Consider the following 19,587-nt stretch of genomic DNA (forward strand, 5'->3'; position numbering starts at 1 on the left):
GGTCAAGAAGATCCAGAGGGAACATTATAACAGTATTTCTGAAACATGAAACAGCTGTTGAACAGATTTTCCATAAAATGTGAATAAAGTTTGCATTTGATCATAATCTAAGTTCTTCTTTTCATTATTTACTTCTTAATTGGTTTCCAAATATTTAGTTCATTGTTGTGAGTTGTCAAAAGACAGCCAAGCCACAAAATAAAATAGCTGAGAGGGCATTCTAAGACACACACAAACAGGTGCAAAGGAGTTGTAGCAGGCTTACTGGTGCATTCAAAGTAAACCCTGGCTGTCAATTTGTCAAAATTTAACATTGCGGGAAAATGGCTAGCATTTTGTAATACTTTATAATTCATATGGATCAGAATAAGAGGACTATATTTTACCTGTTATAATATCTCGGCTGTATCTCAACAGTTTACTGAAGTTTAGTTAAATATGAGTGAAATTAATTGTTTCTTTCCAGTCTGGTACCTGAAGAACTTAAAAAGAACCCCTGATAATAATAAAATAGGTTGTTTTTTGTTGTTGTTTTTTGGTCTGTGGGTGGAGGGAGTATCGCCTAAATGATTCTGCTCAAAAGCTATTCAATCAGTCTTTGCACAGTCTTTTTATTTTATTTTATCTTTCACCTGTTTTTTAGTCCATTCATTTTTTAAACCAGTTTTGTCTTGGTCAGGGGTCTTTGCAGCCTACTCAAGCTACTTTGATCCAGAGGTAGGGTACATATAGAACTGCCAGTCTATCACTTGTCCCCACAGAGACAAATGACCAAAGGAACAATTAAGAGTCACTATCTAACCTATGAAAGATGTTTTTGGACTGTGAGAGGAAGCTTCTGTGGCCATAGAAACCCCTGACATGCTTGGGCAGAACATGCAATTGACCCAAATGGAATTCGAACTGGGTCCTTCTAACAATTGCGATTACAAGTGTAAAATATCTTTGATCGGATTAAAATCAAACTGTGTACATGGGCCCAGCAAAACCTTATCCGATTATAACAAACTTTTACATATGCCACAATGTCAGTCGGAATAAATCATTTGGAGATCCACAACACTATCTAAAACAGTGTTTTTCAACCAATGTGCCGCGTCACACTAGTATGCTGTGGGAGATGGTCAGGTGTTCAATCATTCATTCATTCATCTTCCATTTATACCTTTCGAGGTCACGAGGGCTGCCGGAGCCTATCCCGGCCACTTATGGGCGAAGGCAGGGGACACCCAGGACAGGTAGTCAGTCTGTTGCAGAGTCACACATATCACACACCCATGCACACCTATGGACAATTTGGAGTGACCTATTAACCTATGAAGCAAGTATTTGGATGGTGGGAGGAAGCCGGAGTCCCCTGAGAAAACCCATGCATGCACAGGGAGAACATGATTGAAGTTCTGGGACTTGAACCAGGGGCCTTCTCGCAGTGAGACAAGAGCACTAACCACTGTGCCACCGTGCAGCCCCATGGTCAGGTGTGCCACAGGAAATTAACCTCTTTCACTGATCTAAAAACATTAACTATCTTCAGGATATCAGCTCTTTGTTCATCCAAACAGGCCCTGATAAAACACTGAGGGGTTAGGAAAATGTAAGATCGTTAAAGACGTCTTTCTTTGTGTTTATTTGATTCTATTAAAGACACCTTGATAAGAATGACGGTACCGCGATTTAGCCGCAGCTTCAGACGTTTTTGGAAAAGCCCCGTCCCTTTAACTGTCTCCACCAATCATTCTTGGAGGCTTAATCTTACGTCATCAGTCTGACCGCAGTTTTGCACCACATCTCCCATGATGCATTGGGTTAAAGTGACAGCATCTCGGGTGAGGAGGGTTGTAGAGGGTAGGGTTATGGGGGGGGGCTGTGGGTACGCGGCGATCTCTGGGTTGCTCTGGTCGGGTGCCGGGGCTGGCTTGCGGATACGGGGCGCCGGTCGGGTGGTGGGCGGCTCATGGGTTCTCGGGGCCCAGGCCTCGCCCTCGGTGTCCTGTGGCCTGGGGGCCGAGGGCGCTCCTTCCCTCTCCTGGTCTGGCTGGTCGGGCTTGCGAGGATCTGGTTCCCCTTATGAACACACGGTTCAGTTCGGCAGCATGCATGTATCTCCACCACCATGTGCACGTGCACACTGCCACACTGCTCCCTGTCTGCTTCATCCCTTCTCCTAACCCACAGATGGACAGACATTTTCCACTCATCTTCGTATCAGAATTTCACCTTTGATGTAATATTTGTCTTTCCAGCAGATCTGGTATAATTGTTACAACTTAAAACAATAACTTATTCAAAACAGTAATTGTATCCCCCACTTTCTCACCTCTCTTCCCTTTACTCTCTTCCACCACCCCCCCCTTACATTCTTGCCCACGCAAATAGCCTTCAGCTCTAATCTGTTTGATCAGCTGTAGGACAGAACAAGTTAAAAAAAAAAATTTAAAGTGACAGCATCTCAGCGCACAATGAGTCTTCCCTGTTAAATGTCTTGAAACCACAACGAACGCACATCAATTTTTAAATTTTCTTGATGAAATCATTGGTCAAAAGATTAGTTTTAGTAAATTTGTGGGAATAACATCAGGCTTTATTTTGTCTGGACATAATTGGAAGCATGAATTCACATGAATGTTTACACGGTTTCTTAGGACTGTGAAGCATTTCTCCATTCAAAACCCTCTCTGTTAGCTCACCGTCTTTAAACTGCTCCTCTGCTTGGAGACACGGTCCTCCCCGAGAGACATTGTTCTCCTGAGTTCGGCAGCTCCCTCACGCAGAGCAGCTGGACAGACTGGGGCCCGAAGCCTCCTTGGAGCGCATGCCGTAACAAAGCACCCTCCCCTGCCCGCAAACACGAAGCAAGGAGTCCGGCTGCTCTGCACAGAGACATTCTTTGCTCGGGTGGAGCAGTCGACCGGTCCTGTTCGCGCTCCAAAGCCTTCTCTGGAGCGCCACACCGTCTTTGCATGACGCAAAGCCAGCGCAGTAGTAACCCACGATTGGAATAAACTGTTTATATGCACAAAGATTGGACCAGCAATCGGAATAACCCACCCATCTCGATCGGAAAGAAATTTTGATCCAAATGAGTCTGATCGGGAAAGAGTGTTCCGAATAGCGTGTTTACATGACGCATTTTATTAAGATTACTTCTGTCCATTTTTATTCTGATCAATTGTTATTCCGATAACTGTTGTCGATGTAACCGCAGCTGTAGGAGATGAATGACCTGCAGCTGAGGCAAAGTGTAAATTACTTTTACAGCCCTAATCAACGATTCTTTTTTCGGTAAAATGAGTTTTTCTGTGTTCCAAGTAAATCTAAAAATACAGAGCAAAACAAATGTTTGTTGTGACACTGCATGGTATAGAAAGGTTTTTGAGCCAGATCATGTAAATACATATAAGTAGCTGTTTTAGATTAAAAGATTCGCTGCATTCCATTTGTCTTTTTCTTTTGTGGAGCAGCATGTTGGCCTGAGAAGGAGTTTATAAGGAAACAGAATGACTGAGCCTGTGTGTGTTTGAATTACTGCTAGATGTGCTTAATCTGTCATAACCTTGCAGCGTGGTTAAATTTTGAAAAGGAACCTGGAGAGTAAGACTTGTATTCTTCTGTTTTCACATGTAGAAGCTTGGATTTTGCAGACAAAAGACAACAGATTGTTTCTTCCTTCAATTAACAAGCAAATTCTCTGGATGTTTGTGTGTTTATATGTTGTTTGGAAATAAAAGGATTAAGATTTAAAGAAATTGAAATTAAAATTTAAGTTTATGTGGGAGTTTGAAAGAACGACCTTATTAGCAGTGCTGGCAGTGAGTAAGACTTTAGAAGGACAGTCATTTTTGCCCTGTAAAACACATTTCTTTTTATAGAGAGAACTTTTAAGGATAGCCAGGGAACCAACATTTTTTAGATCAGTCAGCAGGACTACCTCTTTGCTTGTTGCAGCGTCTTTATCAAGTGGAAAGCTCCAATAGGCTCTTGGGAAGCCAGCTAAAGAAGGCAACTAGAGAGAGGTCTGTTTTTAGCATTAAAGCGTTTGAAAATTAAAATTAGGGACAGGTGGCATAACATGATATTTAACACGTCACTAATCATTTTTCTTTTTTATGATTTTAACTAGATTAATGGAGAGTTAAAAGAGTAAATGTAAACATAACATTGTCCAAGTTTTCATTTGTATATCATTTGCAGCAAGAAAAAAAGGAAGAAGGGGTTTTATTCAGAGAAAAAAGTAGATTTATGATGAACACAAGTTGTCTTTTGCATATTTTTATCACAGAAAGTGACTGTTTAAACCGATTTCTTTTTAAACAAGTCACATTTTGGCTATTTTAAATAACAAATTTTACCTCTGAAAACCGGCCACTTTTCATGAGTGTAGTTTTCATGAAGTTTTCAACCCCCTTTCAGGCTGTCTCATGGCTTTCCCGTTATCAAGGAGAAGACGGGTCTGGAATTACTATAAGAGCTCTGAGGCATGTTTACTCTGCCATGTGACACCAGCTACAATCTGAATCTTCTCCAAAATGAAGACTCCATATTGGCTGTGATGCTAAATTCTAGTAAATGCGTTTATCATAAGTATGCAAATTTAAACGTTTGTCCCTATGCCAAGATACTAAATCTCTTCGTGTAGTCTTATTAATACTTGAAATTACGTGGTTTCCATTCATGTGAGGCTGTTAACCTCTCAAGACCTTGTGCGTGGACACATTTGGGGTTATGTTGCCACAGTAGTTCATTCTGCCAAACCGGGGCCCTGTGACTATCAAGGGGTCAGCTCAAATGTAACAGTCCTTAAGAATTATTCATAAGGAAACAAACAATCTCTGCTCACAATAGAATATAAAGGATATGCTTTTTTGATTCCAAAGGCTACTTTTTGGCTTACAATTTAGGAACACAATTTAGCAGCATAAAACAATCTACCAAGTATGTTTTTAAATGTATAATTTTATTTATGAAGAGCCGTATTAAATGAATTATATCATGATACATGTTGCAACAGGGTAATTTATATTTGTCACAATTAGAACAACTGGTTCCCTATAAGTAACTCACTGATATTTTATTTTATTTGACCTTTTGACCCCTAGAGAACATGACACGGGTCCAAAAAGAACCATGCCTGTTTCTACATATGGTATGGTGGCATTCTTGTCAAACAGATGGTCAAGCATTTGTTCAATTTGGTCAAGCATTCTGCACTTGACCAAACTAAGCAGTCTACTTTTGCTCAGTAAGCACATCTGAGAATATAAAAGCTGCAGCAGCTCCACACCCTGCTTTGACCGACAGACATCTGACTCAGGTAGGAGCATGCTGTTATACGTCACATTTTTGATTTGCAATTTGAAAATTTGAGGTCAAATGTATTGACATTTCTTCACTGAATAAAAAAAAGAAGAATTTACATTTGTAAAATATTATTTTCAAATTAAAATATGTTTGTGTCATTTGCAGCATCTAGGGTGTTTTTCCAGAAGACAACTCTTTAATATACAATTCTGTAAGGTAAAAAGTTTTCCATGAACAAATACAATGAAGCAATAAGTAAATTTTAACTAAATTTTTCAATTTTTACTTACAGACTCCCACACAACAGTGCCATCATGAGTACAGACGCAGAGATGGAGCAGTATGGCCCAGCGTCCATATTCCTCCGGAAGCCAGAGAGGGAGAGGATTGAGGCCCAAAACACCCCATTTGATGCCAAAACAGCCTACTTTGTGGTTGATCCTGATGAGCTTTATGTTAAATGTAAACTTGTCAAAAAAGAAGCTGGCAAAGCTACAGTCGAGACAGATGGAGGAAAGGTAGGAAGAAATGCATCTTTTATATATTTGGTTTTTCTTTTGATTTTAACTTTAACAAATAAAAGTTCACTTTTTTACTATCACAAGTGTTATTCTGTTTTTAGACAGTCACTGTGAAAGAGGATGATATCCACCCCAGGAACCCTCCCAAGTTTGATAAAATTGAAGACATGGCCATGATGACCCACCTCAATGAGCCTTGTGTGTTGTACAACCTCAAAGACCGTTTTGCATCATGGATGATTTACGTCAGTTTCTCATTAACTTGTGTTACTCTTAAACTATGCACAAAATAACAAAATTTAGTAATTTACTTGTTTCTAATTACCTTAACAGACTTACTCTGGGTTGTTTTGCGTGGTCGTGAATCCCTACAAGTGGCTTCCTGTATATGACTCTGTAGTTGTAGCAGCATACAGAGGCAAAAAGAGGATTGAAGCTCCACCGCACATCTTCTCCATTTCTGACAATGCCTATCAGTTCATGCTCACAGGTAAGGCTAGAGCCTAAGAGCTACTATTGGAAAATAAACATCATTGCATCAAAACTCATGTGAACCTTGGGTCTTCATATTTTAGATCGTGAGAACCAGTCTATCCTGATTACGTGAGTATAATCCAAACACGATTGGTATATCTATCAAAATGTTATGATAATGAAGCTAAGTAGAAAATGTGAAATGTGTACCCCAGTGGAGAATCTGGTGCAGGGAAGACTGTCAACACCAAGCGTGTCATCCAGTACTTTGCAACAATTGCTGCTCTTGGTGGAAAGAAGGAGCAAAGCTCCGGAAAAATGCAGGTAAAGTCACTGAATTGGTCTAAGATTCCTATAAAAAATGTGATTGAATACGCACGTAATGTAAAAAGATATTGTATCCTTGCAGGGCTCGCTTGAGGACCAGATTGTTGCTGCCAACCCTCTGCTGGAGGCCTATGGTAATGCCAAGACTGTGAGGAATGACAACTCCTCCCGTTTTGTAAGTGTTGGAATCAATCTAATAGTTTGAGAATAGAAGTCACTTTCTTCTTACATGCAATAATGTTTATCATTATGTTGTTCAGGGTAAATTCATCAGGATTCACTTTGGTTCCAGTGGAAAATTGGCTTCAGCTGATATTGAAACTTGTAAGTTAACAGCCAAACAAGTGGCATGAAAAACAGTCTCTATTGGTCTTTAACATGTACTTCTGTAATTAAATTGTATTTCAGAAATACTTTCTTTTAACTGGTTGATTGCAGATCTGCTGGAGAAATCTCGTGTCACCTTCCAGTTGTCTGCTGAGAGGAGCTACCATATCTTCTACCAGCTGATGACGGGCCACAAACCTGAGCTCCTGGGTAGGTTGCAGAAAAAAGTAGAAAAAAACCATCAGAAAAGTAAAATATGATTTTTCCTTTTCATTTATCTGGTGTTATTCTTTCAGAGGCTCTTCTAATAACCACAAATCCATATGATTATCCCATGATCAGCATGGGTGAAATCACTGTCAAGAGCATAAATGATGTGGAGGAGTTCATTGCAACTGATGTAATTCATTACTTCCTATTTTATCTAAAAATATAGAACTTAAATGCTTACATAAACTGCAACGGATGTACAAGACTTTTTTGGCACTTATACACAAGAGACATAAAATAGAGCTTGCTTTTGTGCAGACTGCCATTGACATTTTGGGATTTACTGGTGATGAGAAGATAAACATCTACAAGCTGACTGGTGCTGTGATGCATCATGGTAACATGAAATTTAAGCAGAAGCAGCGAGAGGAGCAGGCAGAACCTGACGGCACTGAGGGTAAAAGTTTAAATCTTTCTTTGCTAACTATACTTTTTTTTTTAACATATGATATATTTAAGTTTTGTATTTAATGTCTCTCTTTCTATCAGTGGCTGATAAAATCGCCTACCTGATGGGCCTAAACTCAGCTGACATGCTTAAAGCTGTTTGCTACCCAAGAGTCAAAGTCGGAAATGAGATGGTCACCAAAGGTCAGACCGTCCCACAGGTAAATAAACCATATTATATTTATATGAACACAGTAAGGTGTGAATGTGAGTGTGCATGGGTGTGTGATTGTGGCCCTGCGACAGTCTGGCGACCTGTCCAGGGTGTCCCAAACCTTAGCCCCCAAGTGGCCTGGAAAGGCTCCGGCAGCCCCGTGACCCCAAAAGGGGTGAATGAATGAATGAATGAATGAATGAATGAATGAATGAATGAATGAATGAATGAATGAATGAATGAACACGGTAAACTTATGCTCCAGAAGTGAACATGACAAGATAAAAAATGTCCCGAAGCAGAGGGGCAGTGTTAAGGTGCAGCTTGAATAAACTTTGAGGTGTAAGACAAAGGAGTTGATGGTCAGTTTACACTCAATAACATCAGTTACAAAAACTACAGATAAAAGCCTCAAGTGCCTTGATCAAGGCTCACAACAAAGAGGATGAGCAGGTTAATCACTAAATTGTGTTACAAAAGACGCCCCTTTGTGCAGGGCAATGAGGGTTCTTTTATGTAGCCAGGATCTGTTGTCACTGGTCTGCGTGGACCAATGACATTTGTGGGAGATTCCTGGGGGGCGACAGCTGGCTGGGGAGAGCGGGGATTAATCTGCCAACCCTTTGGTCGTTGGACAACCTGCTCCACCGCCTTAGCTAAACTGCCGCCAGCAAAACCACTCTCCCTTTCATTGACACATTAACTCTTTTTCACACACTCATCCCTGAAACTTCTTGCAGGTCCATAACTCTGTCATGGCTCTGTGCAAGTCTGTCTATGAGAAAATGTTCTTGTGGATGGTCCTCCGCATCAATGAGATGTTGGACACAAAGCAGCCAAGACAGTTCTTCATTGGAGTGCTGGACATTGCTGGATTTGAAATCTTTGATGTGAGTTGAAGTGGGTAACAAATTAGGCTATCAGTCATTTTCCTATATTTTATGGAGTTAAATCTGTTTTGTTTTCAACCAAATATTCCTTTTTTTTTACCTGCAGTACAACAGCTTGGAGCAGCTCTGCATCAACTTCACCAATGAGAAACTGCAACAGTTTTTCAACCACCACATGTTTGTCCTGGAGCAAGAGGAGTACAAGAAAGAAGGCATAGAATGGGAGTTCATTGACTTTGGCATGGACTTGGCTGCCTGCATTGAGCTTATTGAGAAGGTATCTGCTCTATTGCAGAATTGTAAAAAACTCCAGAAAATATGTACTGTATGTATGTTTCTTTGAATACATGAAGACAGATGTATAACTTTTAAATTTGAAAATCCTAAAGATAATTTATGAGAACTCAATGTTGCACAAAAATTCAGTGCAATCTTACACCGTAAACTGATAAACATGAAACAGTATTAAAAAATTTTGAGATTCACTTCAATGCAGACCATGAAAAATTTCAACGACTGTTGTGGGCTTTACTGTTTTATTATTAGATTTATCCTAATTGAGAAAACTAATTTGACTTAATGAATCCAGAAAGATTTTTATATATATTTAAATTTGTTTAACCTCTTATAACATGTCCTTTTTAGCCATTAGGCATCTTCTCCATTCTTGAAGAGGAGTGCATGTTCCCCAAGGCTTCTGATACAACTTTCAAAAACAAGCTGCATGATCAGCATCTTGGCAAGAGCAAAGGCTTTGAGAAGCCTAAACCTGCAAAAGGAAAAGCTGAAGCTCACTTCGCCTTGGTTCACTATGCTGGAACAGTGGATTACAACATCACTGGCTGGCTGGACAAAAACAAGGACCCACTGAACGACTCAGTGGTGCAGCTCTACCAGAAGTCTTCAAACAAACTGTTAACCCATCTGTATGCAGCCCATTCTTCAACTGAAGGTGAAAGAAGCAACATATTTTTTAAAATAATGAACAGGTGACAGGCGTTTTTTTTAACCCAAAGCACTGGTTTAATTTTTTCTGGTCTACAGCATCGATATAATACTCTCTAAGTTTTTAAAAAAAAGGTGTCAATTAAGAATGAAGTGATTTTGTAATTAGACCTCAAATGTGTGAATGAAAAAAAATTCTGTGGTTACTTTAGAACGCTTCGTTTACAAAATGAAAAGTTAAAATCTTTCAATTTCAATCTCCTTTGAAATTAGAAGCCTCTGGAGGTGCTAAGAAGGGCGGTAAGAAGAAGGGTGGTTCCTTCCAGACTGTGTCTGCTCTTTTCAGGGTATGAATGCTTTGTGTTCTTGTTGTTTTTAATTCTGAAATCTATTTTAAAAACTTAAGTCACAAAACTTTGCGTCCCTGTAGGAAAACTTGGCCAAGCTGATGACTAACCTGAAAAGCACTCATCCTCATTTTGTGCGTTGTCTGATTCCCAACGAAACAAAGACTCCGGGTAAACTGGCTGTGTATTTAGTGTTTGCATTCAACAAAGGAGAAGAAGGTCCATTTAAAAACTTTTCATCTTATAGGTCTTATGGAGAACCACTTGGTCATCCACCAGCTGAGGTGTAATGGTGTGCTGGAGGGCATCAGAATCTGCAGAAAGGGTTTCCCCAGCAGAATCCTCTATGGTGACTTCAAGCAGAGGTCAGTAACGTCTCATTTTATTAAATGATCAAAAAAAGACAGTTTTTTTTTTTTAACTAAAACCCTGATGTCTGCTTTTCAGGTATAAAGTATTGAATGCCAGTGTCATCCCTGAGGGACAGTTCATCGACAACAAGAAAGCTTCAGAGAAGCTGCTTGGCTCCATTGATGTTGACCACACTCAGTACAAGTTTGGACACACTAAGGTATATTTCAACAGATTTTAAAGAAAGATTTTAGGGATCCAGTTGCATTAGTATAACCTAATTATCACTTTTACTTGTGTGATGACACAGGTGTTCTTCAAAGCTGGTCTACTGGGCCAGTTGGAGGAGATGAGAGATGAGAAACTGGCTTCACTGGTGACCATGACTCAGGCTCTCTGCAGAGCATATGTTATGAGGAAGGAGTTTGTTAAGATGATGAAGAGGAGGTTAGAATTAAAAAGTATTTCATTTAAATCTCTTATATGTCTTAGTCATATCAATATCTTTGATATGGAAATTTAATTTGTGCAGAGAGGCCATCTACTCCATTCAGTACAACATCCGTTCCTTCATGAATGTGAAGAACTGGCCATGGCTCAAACTCTACTTCAAGATCAAACCTCTTCTGAAGAGCGCTGAGACTGAGAAGGAGCTGCAGGAGATGAAAGAAAACTATGAGAAGATGAAAACAGACCTGGCTGCTGCTTTGGCCAAGAAGAAGGAACTGGAGGAGAAAATGGTTTCTCTGCTGCAGGAGAAGAATGACCTGCAGCTTCAAGTGTCTGCTGTAAGTTAGAAGTAGTTGTGTACACAATATTTTAAACATAGTTGACAATTGAAAATGAAATATTACTGCTTTCTAATGGTGTGGTTTGCATACACTTCACCTGTTGTAACCATAGGAAGTTGAAAATCTCTCAGATGCCGAGGAAAGGTGTGAGGGACTCATTAAGAGTAAAATCCAGCTGGAGGCCAAACTCAAAGAGACCACTGAGAGACTGGAGGATGAAGAGGAAATCAATGCTGAGCTGACTGCTAAGAAGAGGAAGCTGGAGGATGAATGTTCTGAACTGAAGAAGGACATTGATGACTTGGAGCTCACCCTGGCTAAAGTGGAGAAAGAGAAACATGCCACTGAAAACAAGGTTAATATTGAACTAGTATACAGCACAAACAAATGTTTTGTAATTTTATATATATATTAAAAATATAAATTTTAACCTTTTATGGTAAACAAAGGTGAAAAACCTGACTGAGGAAATGGCTTCTCAAGATGAGTCCATTGCAAAGCTGACCAAGGAGAAGAAAGCCCTCCAAGAGGCCCATCAACAAACACTGGATGATCTCCAGGCAGAGGAAGACAAAGTCAACACTCTGACCAAAGCCAAGACCAAGCTGGAACAGCAAGTGGATGATGTAAGAAAAAAAACACATTTTTGAATTTTCCCAAAGGACAATGTGTAAAAAAAGTATAACAATGAAATATCTTTATCCGGTAGCTTGAAGGTTCATTGGAACAAGAGAAGAAGCTCCGCATGGATCTTGAGAGAGCCAAGAGGAAGCTGGAAGGAGATCTGAAACTAGCCCAGGAATCCATAATGGATCTGGAAAATGACAAGCAGCAGTCTGATGAGAAGATCAAGAAGTAAGAAAAAATGTGTTTTAATGCAAAATTAAAGGATTTTGTGTGGTTTTAAAGTAAAAGGGGACATTCCTTTTTGAAATCCAGAAAGGACTTTGAAATCAGTCAGCTCCTCAGCAAGATTGAAGATGAACAATCCCTTGGTGCTCAGCTTCAGAAAAAGATCAAGGAACTCCAGGTTTGATTTTTGCAGCCATTATTGGCTAGATTATTGTGGCTCATTGTAATACACATCTACTTATAATACAAAACTTTTAAAATTTTATTTTAGGCTCGTATTGAGGAGCTGGAAGAGGAGATTGAGGCTGAGAGAGCTGCTCGGGCCAAAGTAGAGAAGCAGAGAGCTGATCTCTCCAGGGAGCTTGAGGAGATCAGTGAGAGGCTTGAAGAAGCTGGAGGGGCAACATCTGCTCAGATTGAGATGAACAAGAAGCGGGAAGCTGAGTTCCAGAAGCTGAGGAGAGATCTTGAAGAGTCCACACTGCAGCATGAAGCTACTGCAGCAGCTCTCCGCAAGAAGCAGGCCGACAGCGTTGCAGAGCTGGGAGAACAGATCGACAACCTGCAGCGTGTCAAGCAGAAGCTGGAGAAGGAGAAGAGCGAGTACAAGATGGAGATTGATGATCTCTGCAGCAACATGGAGGCTGTTGCTAAAATGAAGGTAAGATAACTCTAGTAGTGTTGAAAGGAGATGTTTGCAGTATCCAGACCTTTAAATGTGTGAACAAGAGAAGCACTATGACATATACATGCCAAGATGATGATGATTAAATTTTTCTAGTTTGTCATGTCATGGTTATAGGGTAACTTGGAGAAAATGTGCAGAACCCTTGAAGACCAACTGAGTGAACTCAAAGCCAAAAATGATGAAAATGTTCGCCAACTAAATGACGCTAATGCACTTAAGGCAAGACTTCAAACCGAAAATGGTGTGTGACCTTACATCAAATTATGACATCACTTTGTGCAAACATTTTCAATGTAAAAACGTGTAATTTTTCCAGGTGAGATCACACGTCAGTTGGAAGAAAAAGAAGCTCTCGTCTCCCAGCTGACCAGAGGAAAACAGGCCTTCACTCAGCAAATTGAGGAGCTTAAGAGACACATTGAGGAGGAAGTAAAGGTAAGGACCTTCAAAAAGGTTTTCATGATTGTCAAAATCCTTAAAACACATTTGAGAGATAATGTGAAATCATTTTGTTTTTATGAGTGACAATTTGTGATACTGTATACAATGACAAAAATAATCTAAATGTTTTTCTAACTTTTAAAACCAGTGTAAATATTCGAATGAAGTTTATTTTTACATAAGTCAATATTTGCACCTTAATTTGACATGGGCAACCAATATAAAATATACCATCTATTCTAGACACCATTTAGATAAGGCATAACTAAAACATCAGCTCATAAATATAGCCATAGGAGCAACATTATTAGATGGAAATGGAAAAAAATTCTTTCAATTTAACTTTTGAGGAACTTGACAATTACTCACTATGTTACATAAAAAAGTTACCTGCTGCTCTCCTTTAAAATTATGGATTAACTTCCTTTAGCTGTCTGTATGCATGAGTGTGGTATTATTATGCAGTACACATATTTTATTCCTTACACTGAAATTTAATTTTTAGGCCAAGAACGCTCTGGCTCATGCTGTCCAGTCAGCCCGCCATGACTGTGATCTGCTCAGAGAGCAGTTTGAGGAGGAGCAGGAGGCCAAGGCTGAGCTGCAGAGAGGAATGTCCAAGGCCAACAGTGAGGTGGCTCAGTGGAGAACCAAATATGAAACTGATGCCATCCAGCGCACTGAGGAACTGGAGGAGTCCAAGTTAGTCAATGCAGTTCATCATTTCATCAAACTATTCTGTCTCTCACTTCTTTTAAAACACTCACACCATCCATTTGCTGCAGGAAAAAGCTTGCCCAGCGCCTGCAGGAGGCTGAGGAGTCCATTGAGGCTGTGAACTCCAAGTGTGCCTCTCTGGAGAAGACCAAGCAGAGGCTGCAGGGTGAAGTGGAGGACCTCATGATTGATGTGGAGAGAGCTAATTCTCTTGCTGCAAACCTGGACAAGAAACAGAGAAACTTTGACAAGGTACCATGTTCATCTGACAGTTGAAAAAAGTAAAACATGTTAGGAAGATACACTTACTTTAATAACAAACCTGCAACCAATGTATAACCTCTAGGTCCTGGCAGAATGGAAGCAGAAGTATGAGGAGAGCCAGGCAGAGCTTGAAGGAGCTCAAAAAGAGGCTCGCTCTCTCAGCACAGAACTGTTCAAGATGAAGAACTCCTACGAGGAGGCCCTGGATCAGCTGGAGACCATGAAGAGGGAGAACAAGAACCTGCAACGTATGCTCCTATACCTTCTTTACACCATTTTTTTGGACACAGATTTTAATTTAGCAAACTAAAGAAACTTCATTTCCAATGTATCTTAGAGGAAATCTCAGACCTGACTGAACAGCTTGGTGAGACAGGAAAGAGTATCCATGAGCTGGAGAAAGCCAAAAAGTCTGTGGAGACAGAAAAAGCAGAAATCCAAACAGCCCTGGAGGAAGCTGAGGTAATTCCTGTTTTGTTTAAGTAATTGTCATTTTATGTCCCTTCAAGCAGTTTTGTAGCTGCGTGAAATGATACAGGCTCATGTCTATTTAACTCATCTTCATTCATTTTCTAATTTATAATTTTACATATTAAGGGCACTCTAGAACATGAGGAATCCAAGATTCTCAGAGTTCAGCTTGAGCTCAACCAGGTCAAAGGTGAGATCGACAGGAAGCTGGCAGAGAAAGACGAGGAGATGGAACAGATCAAGAGGAACAGTCAGAGGGTGATTGAATCCATGCAGAGCACTCTTGATGCTGAGGTCAGGAGCAGAAATGATGCCCTGAGAGTCAAGAAGAAGATGGAGGGAGACCTGAATGAGATGGAGATTCAGCTCAGCCATGCCAACAGGCAGGCTGCTGAGGCCCAGAAACAACTCAGGAATGTTCAGGGACAACTCAAGGTGAGTTTGAAGACACTTTAAGTGCATTCAAGTGTTCATAGAATAGAAAAGGAGTTGTGTCTCTCTAACCTTCATTGTTGTTTTCAGGATGCCCAGCTGCACCTTGATGATGCTCTGAGAGCACAAGAAGACATGAAGGAACAGGTTGCCATGGTGGAGCGTAGGAATGGTCTGATGTTGGCTGAGATTGAGGAGCTGAGAGCCGCTCTGGAACAGACAGAGAGAGGACGTAAAGTGGCTGAACAGGAGCTGGTCGATATCAGTGAACGTGTTGCTCTGCTTCATTCCCAGGTTGATATTTAACAACTTATAAAAACTAAATAAAATACGTATTAAAACACATAAAATTTTAAAAAATACCCATGCATCTTTTTAGAACACCAGTCTTCTGAACACCAAGAAAAAGTTGGAGGCTGACCTTGTCCAGGTACAGGGTGAGGTAGAAGAAGCTATTCAAGAAGCAAGAAATGCAGAGGAGAAAGCCAAGAAGGCCATTACTGATGTAAATTAACCTCTAAAAAATTAAATATTTTGTGTTAGTGTTTTGCATCTTTCAAGACCTTTGATTCTTTTCAGGCTGCCATGATGGCTGAGGAGCTAAAGAAGGAGCAGGACACCAGCGCTCATGTGGAGAGGATGAAGAAGAACCTGGAGGTCACAGTGAAGGACCTGCAGCATCGTCTGGATGAAGCTGAGAACCTGGCTATGAAGGGTGGAAAGAAGCAGCTCCAGAAACTGGAGATTAGGGTATTTTCTTTACAGCTCTAATGATAAATACTTTTATATGATTTAAAAAAACAAAACATATCCATTCTAAGTATGCTTCGTTTTACAATTTTCCTTTATACAATTGGATTGTAGGTTCATGAACTTGAGGCAGAGGTTGAAGCTGAGCAGAAACGTGGAGCTGAAGCCATTAAAGGAGTCCGTAAATATGAGAGAAGAATGAAGGAGCTCACATACCAGGTACAGTGTGTCAACGTTTAATAATATGTTGCTATTGTTGGTATTGTGATTGTGGTTTGTGAAATCTTTACCCATGTGTAGACTGAGGAGGACAAGAAAAACATGAACAGGCTTCAGGATCTGGTGGACAAGCTTCAGCTTAAAGTCAAGGTTTACAAAAGACAGGCTGAGGAAGCTGTGAGTGAATTATTGTTTACGACATGTTTCATTTGTTAATCAAATAAATGTTTGTCTCAAGATTAACATTTAGAACTCTCCCCTCTAGGAGGAGCAGGCCAACACCCACATGTCCAGATTCAGAAAGGTCCAGCATGAACTGGAAGAAGCTCAGGAGCGTGCTGACATTGCTGAGTCTCAGGTCAACAAGCTGAGAGCCAAGAGTCGCGAAGTTGGAAAGGTAATTTTGCAAATGCAGACAGTCCAGTATGGACAGGTATTAGTATCAATACCAAGTCCTAATAAAATCAACCTGTTAAATAATTCTGCTTATGTGGAGGATGTGACATAATTGGGCTTTTTATATTCATCACACCTTTAATTTAAAAAAAAAGTCTTTTCAAATTAATGTCACTTTCAGCCTCCGAATTCATCTCAGTGAATTACAACAATTGACAAGCTACTTTGCATTGTGTTGGGTATTGCAGGCGTGATGCTGATCCCTGAAATAGTGAGACAGTTAGTGTTATGGAATTACAATTGGATTCACATAAGCCAATAACCATTGCAGGAATTCAGCCACTCTCTTGTGGCTACTTGTTGGCTCTGAGCTAGCTAAGTGCCCAGAGAGTTCAGCAATGTGAGTGCCAGTAAAAGTTATGAGAATCTCATCCCATCTAAATTTATGGCCAGTTCTTCCCATTGCCAAGAGAGTCCATTAGTAAACATTGTGTTGATCGGTTTATTTGAAAGCCAGCCATATCCACAGGAAGGAATGAAGTCCAGCTAAAGCAGCCGGTTTCCTGAAAAAGTGCCATTCAGTAAAGCAAAACCATTTTTTATTAATGTTTTTTGTCTTCTTTTCTCTTTAGATGGATGCAGAGTAAAAGAAAACATCTGATGGGCTATTCAACAGTGTTAATAAAATATGAAACATCTGTTATTTGTACACAATAAATATTTTAAATGAAACTTTGGACTCTTCTTTTTTATTTGTTAACATTTTAGACACACAGATACACACAACACTTTACATTGACTTAAAAATAAGTAAATAAAGTAAATAAACTTTGTTTTTAGTGGACATGTAAAAAAGGACTCAAAAATAAAACTAAAATACACTTATATCAGACTTATCATATTCATACCACAAACATAAAGAATGCTTTAAAAACTGATTGAGTTAAATTAATAGAATAATCTATTAAATTCAAAGAATTAACTTAATTTAGTTGACCGTACACTGTCAAGAAAAATTTTTTAGCCTGACCTTTAACTGACTCAACTGACTCAATTATGCATCAGAACCACACTTTGGATATTTAAAAAAAAAAGGAATTTAACAACTGGAGCTTATTAAAGTCTTTGCAACCACAAAGAAAATGTCACACATAATAATGGATCAAACCAATTAGTGAAACAGACACATTTAAAAAAAAAAGGAAATTAATTGAGCATAACAAAATGGAAGCCCCCTGTGTAGATTGTAGTAATAACAAGTTGCTTCACTTTGACACAGAGCCTGACAGTTTACTTATCAGGGTTCTTTAGGAAAGACTCCAGCAAAGAGGTTTCCGAGGTTTAGAGAGAGAAACTGCCTTAATCGTGTAACAATTCAACCATTGTCCTTTCAACACAACTGTCTATATTTTGAGTGTTTGATGAAAGGGAGTAACGGTTTAATTTGCTAAGTTAAAATAAAAATAATCAATGATTTTATTTAAATGAGCCTCTTAACATCTCTACAGCAAACTAAACCACCATTTGTTCCTGTGTGTCCTGAAGGAAACCTAACACTCTTAAAAACATCTGAGTCTCTTTCGCACAAGACGTGTTTGTCATGTTTTCTTCACTTTGATGGCTTTGTGAGCTATAAAAAACTACAGCCTTAGAGCCATGTAAGGAGCAGGTCTCATGACCATCTGTTAGCATCCAAGCACATCTTGGCCTTCTAAAAACATCTTCTTGTTCCATTCAACAGTCTAATTACCAACAGACTTGTTAAATAGCAGCAAGGTCACTTGCAAAGGCACTTAGGAAAATACCGTCCTATTTTTGTTATCTACATTTTTTTTAAAAATCTCACATGTGATATGTGTCAAGTGAATTAAAAACAAATAGTCTGCAAGTTAACAAGCTAGGAAAGTTAACAGTGTTTTGTTTTGTTTTTTTTGGGGGGGGGGGGGGGGGGGAGCCCAGTTAAGTGAGCCTAATATGGAACACACTTGTTACCTCTTGTTCATTCAACTTTTTTGCAAGAATTCTGTAATTGTGTTTTTTCTGTGTTTTATCAGTTTAATACTTTTTTCCTTTAATAAAAGTTTAAAAAAGTAAGTAAGCTATTGTAAGGGTTGCAAATTATAACCATTCACTATTAGGCAGGTTGTCACAAAAAAGGTAACTTTACTAATGCAAAGGGCTAATTTAAAAAATAAAGTCATGCTTGTGTGACCTTAGCCCTTGTGCTATCCAATGGTGCCAAGATGACTATTGACGTGTTATCCCTTCCATGACAATAATGGATTAAGGTGGAGAGGATTTCATGTAATCCATGGAAACCAGGGAAATAATTAAAGAAAAATGTTCAGCGCACTGTCTTATGGGGTCTAAATGACCTCACTCCCAATGTTGAAGTGCCTTGGATAGCACAAGGGTTATCCTTACCTTAACCTCCAGTGACCTTTTGTGCAAATGTGGGCACAGGACAATGTGGAAACATTTTTCCCCTTCTAAAATAGAATACAAAACCACTTCAAACAAAAGCCTGGACCTGAGAAGTAAAAACAAATGTTTTAACATATTGTGTCTAATTAAAGTTAGATCTAACTTATGTAAAGATAAAAACATAAGTTAAAGCTTTATCAAAACATCCTTTCCTAATTTACAACAGGTGCAAAGTAATACTGATTGGATTTTTTTGTAATTAAATCTTCTTTTAAAGAAGCATATCTTGAAGACAGTCATTTTCTTGAGAAATGCGTTTCTGAAACCTTTAACATTGGTACAGAACTTATTTTTGGTCTGATCCCAAACTAGATGGCAACTGTTCTTCCAGCCGATTCCAAGATGATATACAATCCTTCCTGAGCTTTTATGGAATGGTGCTCAGCCTCAGTTTTAGACAGCTGAGTTGTGTGTGCCAGGCCTGCAACAGTACACCAGTGACATTTACACGCTCCTCCAAAACCACAGTCTGAACAATGCTTCAGTCCATTGATCTTTTTCCACATGAATTACAGAAGGATGACAAAGTTAGCCTTTTTATTGAATCATGACAGTCATGAATGTTAATGATAAAGCTTGGATGAAAGTAGAATGTGTTTCTTAGTTAATATATTTGGTCCTAAACAGCATGTCCAAGACCCTGAACTCCTTGACCTTCAGAGTTGAAGTACATGCGTGTACTTCAAATGTATGCCAATGACAAATAAGAGAAAAAAAATCCTTAACAAGTC

The 19,587-nt window shown here is 39.4% G+C and overlaps 1 protein-coding gene across 1 annotated transcript; it reads left to right on the plus strand.

Annotated features, from left to right (window-relative positions):
• Window positions 1-5,465: 5,465 nt before the first annotated feature.
• Window positions 5,466-17,104, plus strand: LOC100125431 (myosin heavy chain, fast skeletal muscle). The gene is made up of 40 exons (XM_011478068.3): window positions 5,466-5,514; window positions 5,591-5,816; window positions 5,921-6,064; window positions 6,153-6,309; window positions 6,395-6,422; window positions 6,509-6,617; window positions 6,703-6,795; window positions 6,881-6,944; window positions 7,059-7,157; window positions 7,244-7,347; window positions 7,476-7,614; window positions 7,707-7,825; window positions 8,559-8,708; window positions 8,815-8,985; window positions 9,354-9,660; window positions 9,927-10,000; window positions 10,084-10,171; window positions 10,248-10,365; window positions 10,448-10,571; window positions 10,662-10,798; window positions 10,884-11,139; window positions 11,255-11,497; window positions 11,592-11,768; window positions 11,852-11,997; window positions 12,082-12,172; window positions 12,266-12,655; window positions 12,797-12,923; window positions 12,999-13,117; window positions 13,629-13,825; window positions 13,909-14,092; window positions 14,187-14,352; window positions 14,442-14,566; window positions 14,702-15,010; window positions 15,098-15,301; window positions 15,387-15,512; window positions 15,587-15,757; window positions 15,872-15,976; window positions 16,058-16,153; window positions 16,242-16,373; window positions 17,005-17,104. Exons 2-40 carry the CDS (start codon window positions 5,613-5,615, stop codon window positions 17,017-17,019), a joined length of 5,808 nt encoding a protein of 1,935 aa, XP_011476370.1. The 5' UTR covers window positions 5,466-5,514; window positions 5,591-5,612; the 3' UTR covers window positions 17,020-17,104.
• Window positions 17,105-19,587: the final 2,483 nt, after the last annotated feature.

The sequence above is a fragment of the Oryzias latipes genome, chromosome 8, assembly GCF_002234675.1.
Source record: "Oryzias latipes chromosome 8, ASM223467v1".
Lineage (NCBI taxonomy): Eukaryota > Metazoa > Chordata > Actinopteri > Beloniformes > Adrianichthyidae > Oryzias > Oryzias latipes.

Bases quoted from the DNA above. Each gene is read 5' to 3' on its own strand.
- LOC100125431 (XM_011478068.3), top strand. From the start codon at position 5,613: ATGAGTACAGACGCAGAGATGGAGCAGTATGGCCCAGCGTCCATATTC. The intron at 5,817-5,920 runs GTAGGAAGAAAT...TTCTGTTTTTAG, and splicing joins TCGAGACAGATGGAGGAAAG to ACAGTCACTGTGAAAGAGGA. The intron at 11,140-11,254 runs GTAAGTTAGAAG...TTGTAACCATAG, and splicing joins TGCAGCTTCAAGTGTCTGCT to GAAGTTGAAAATCTCTCAGA.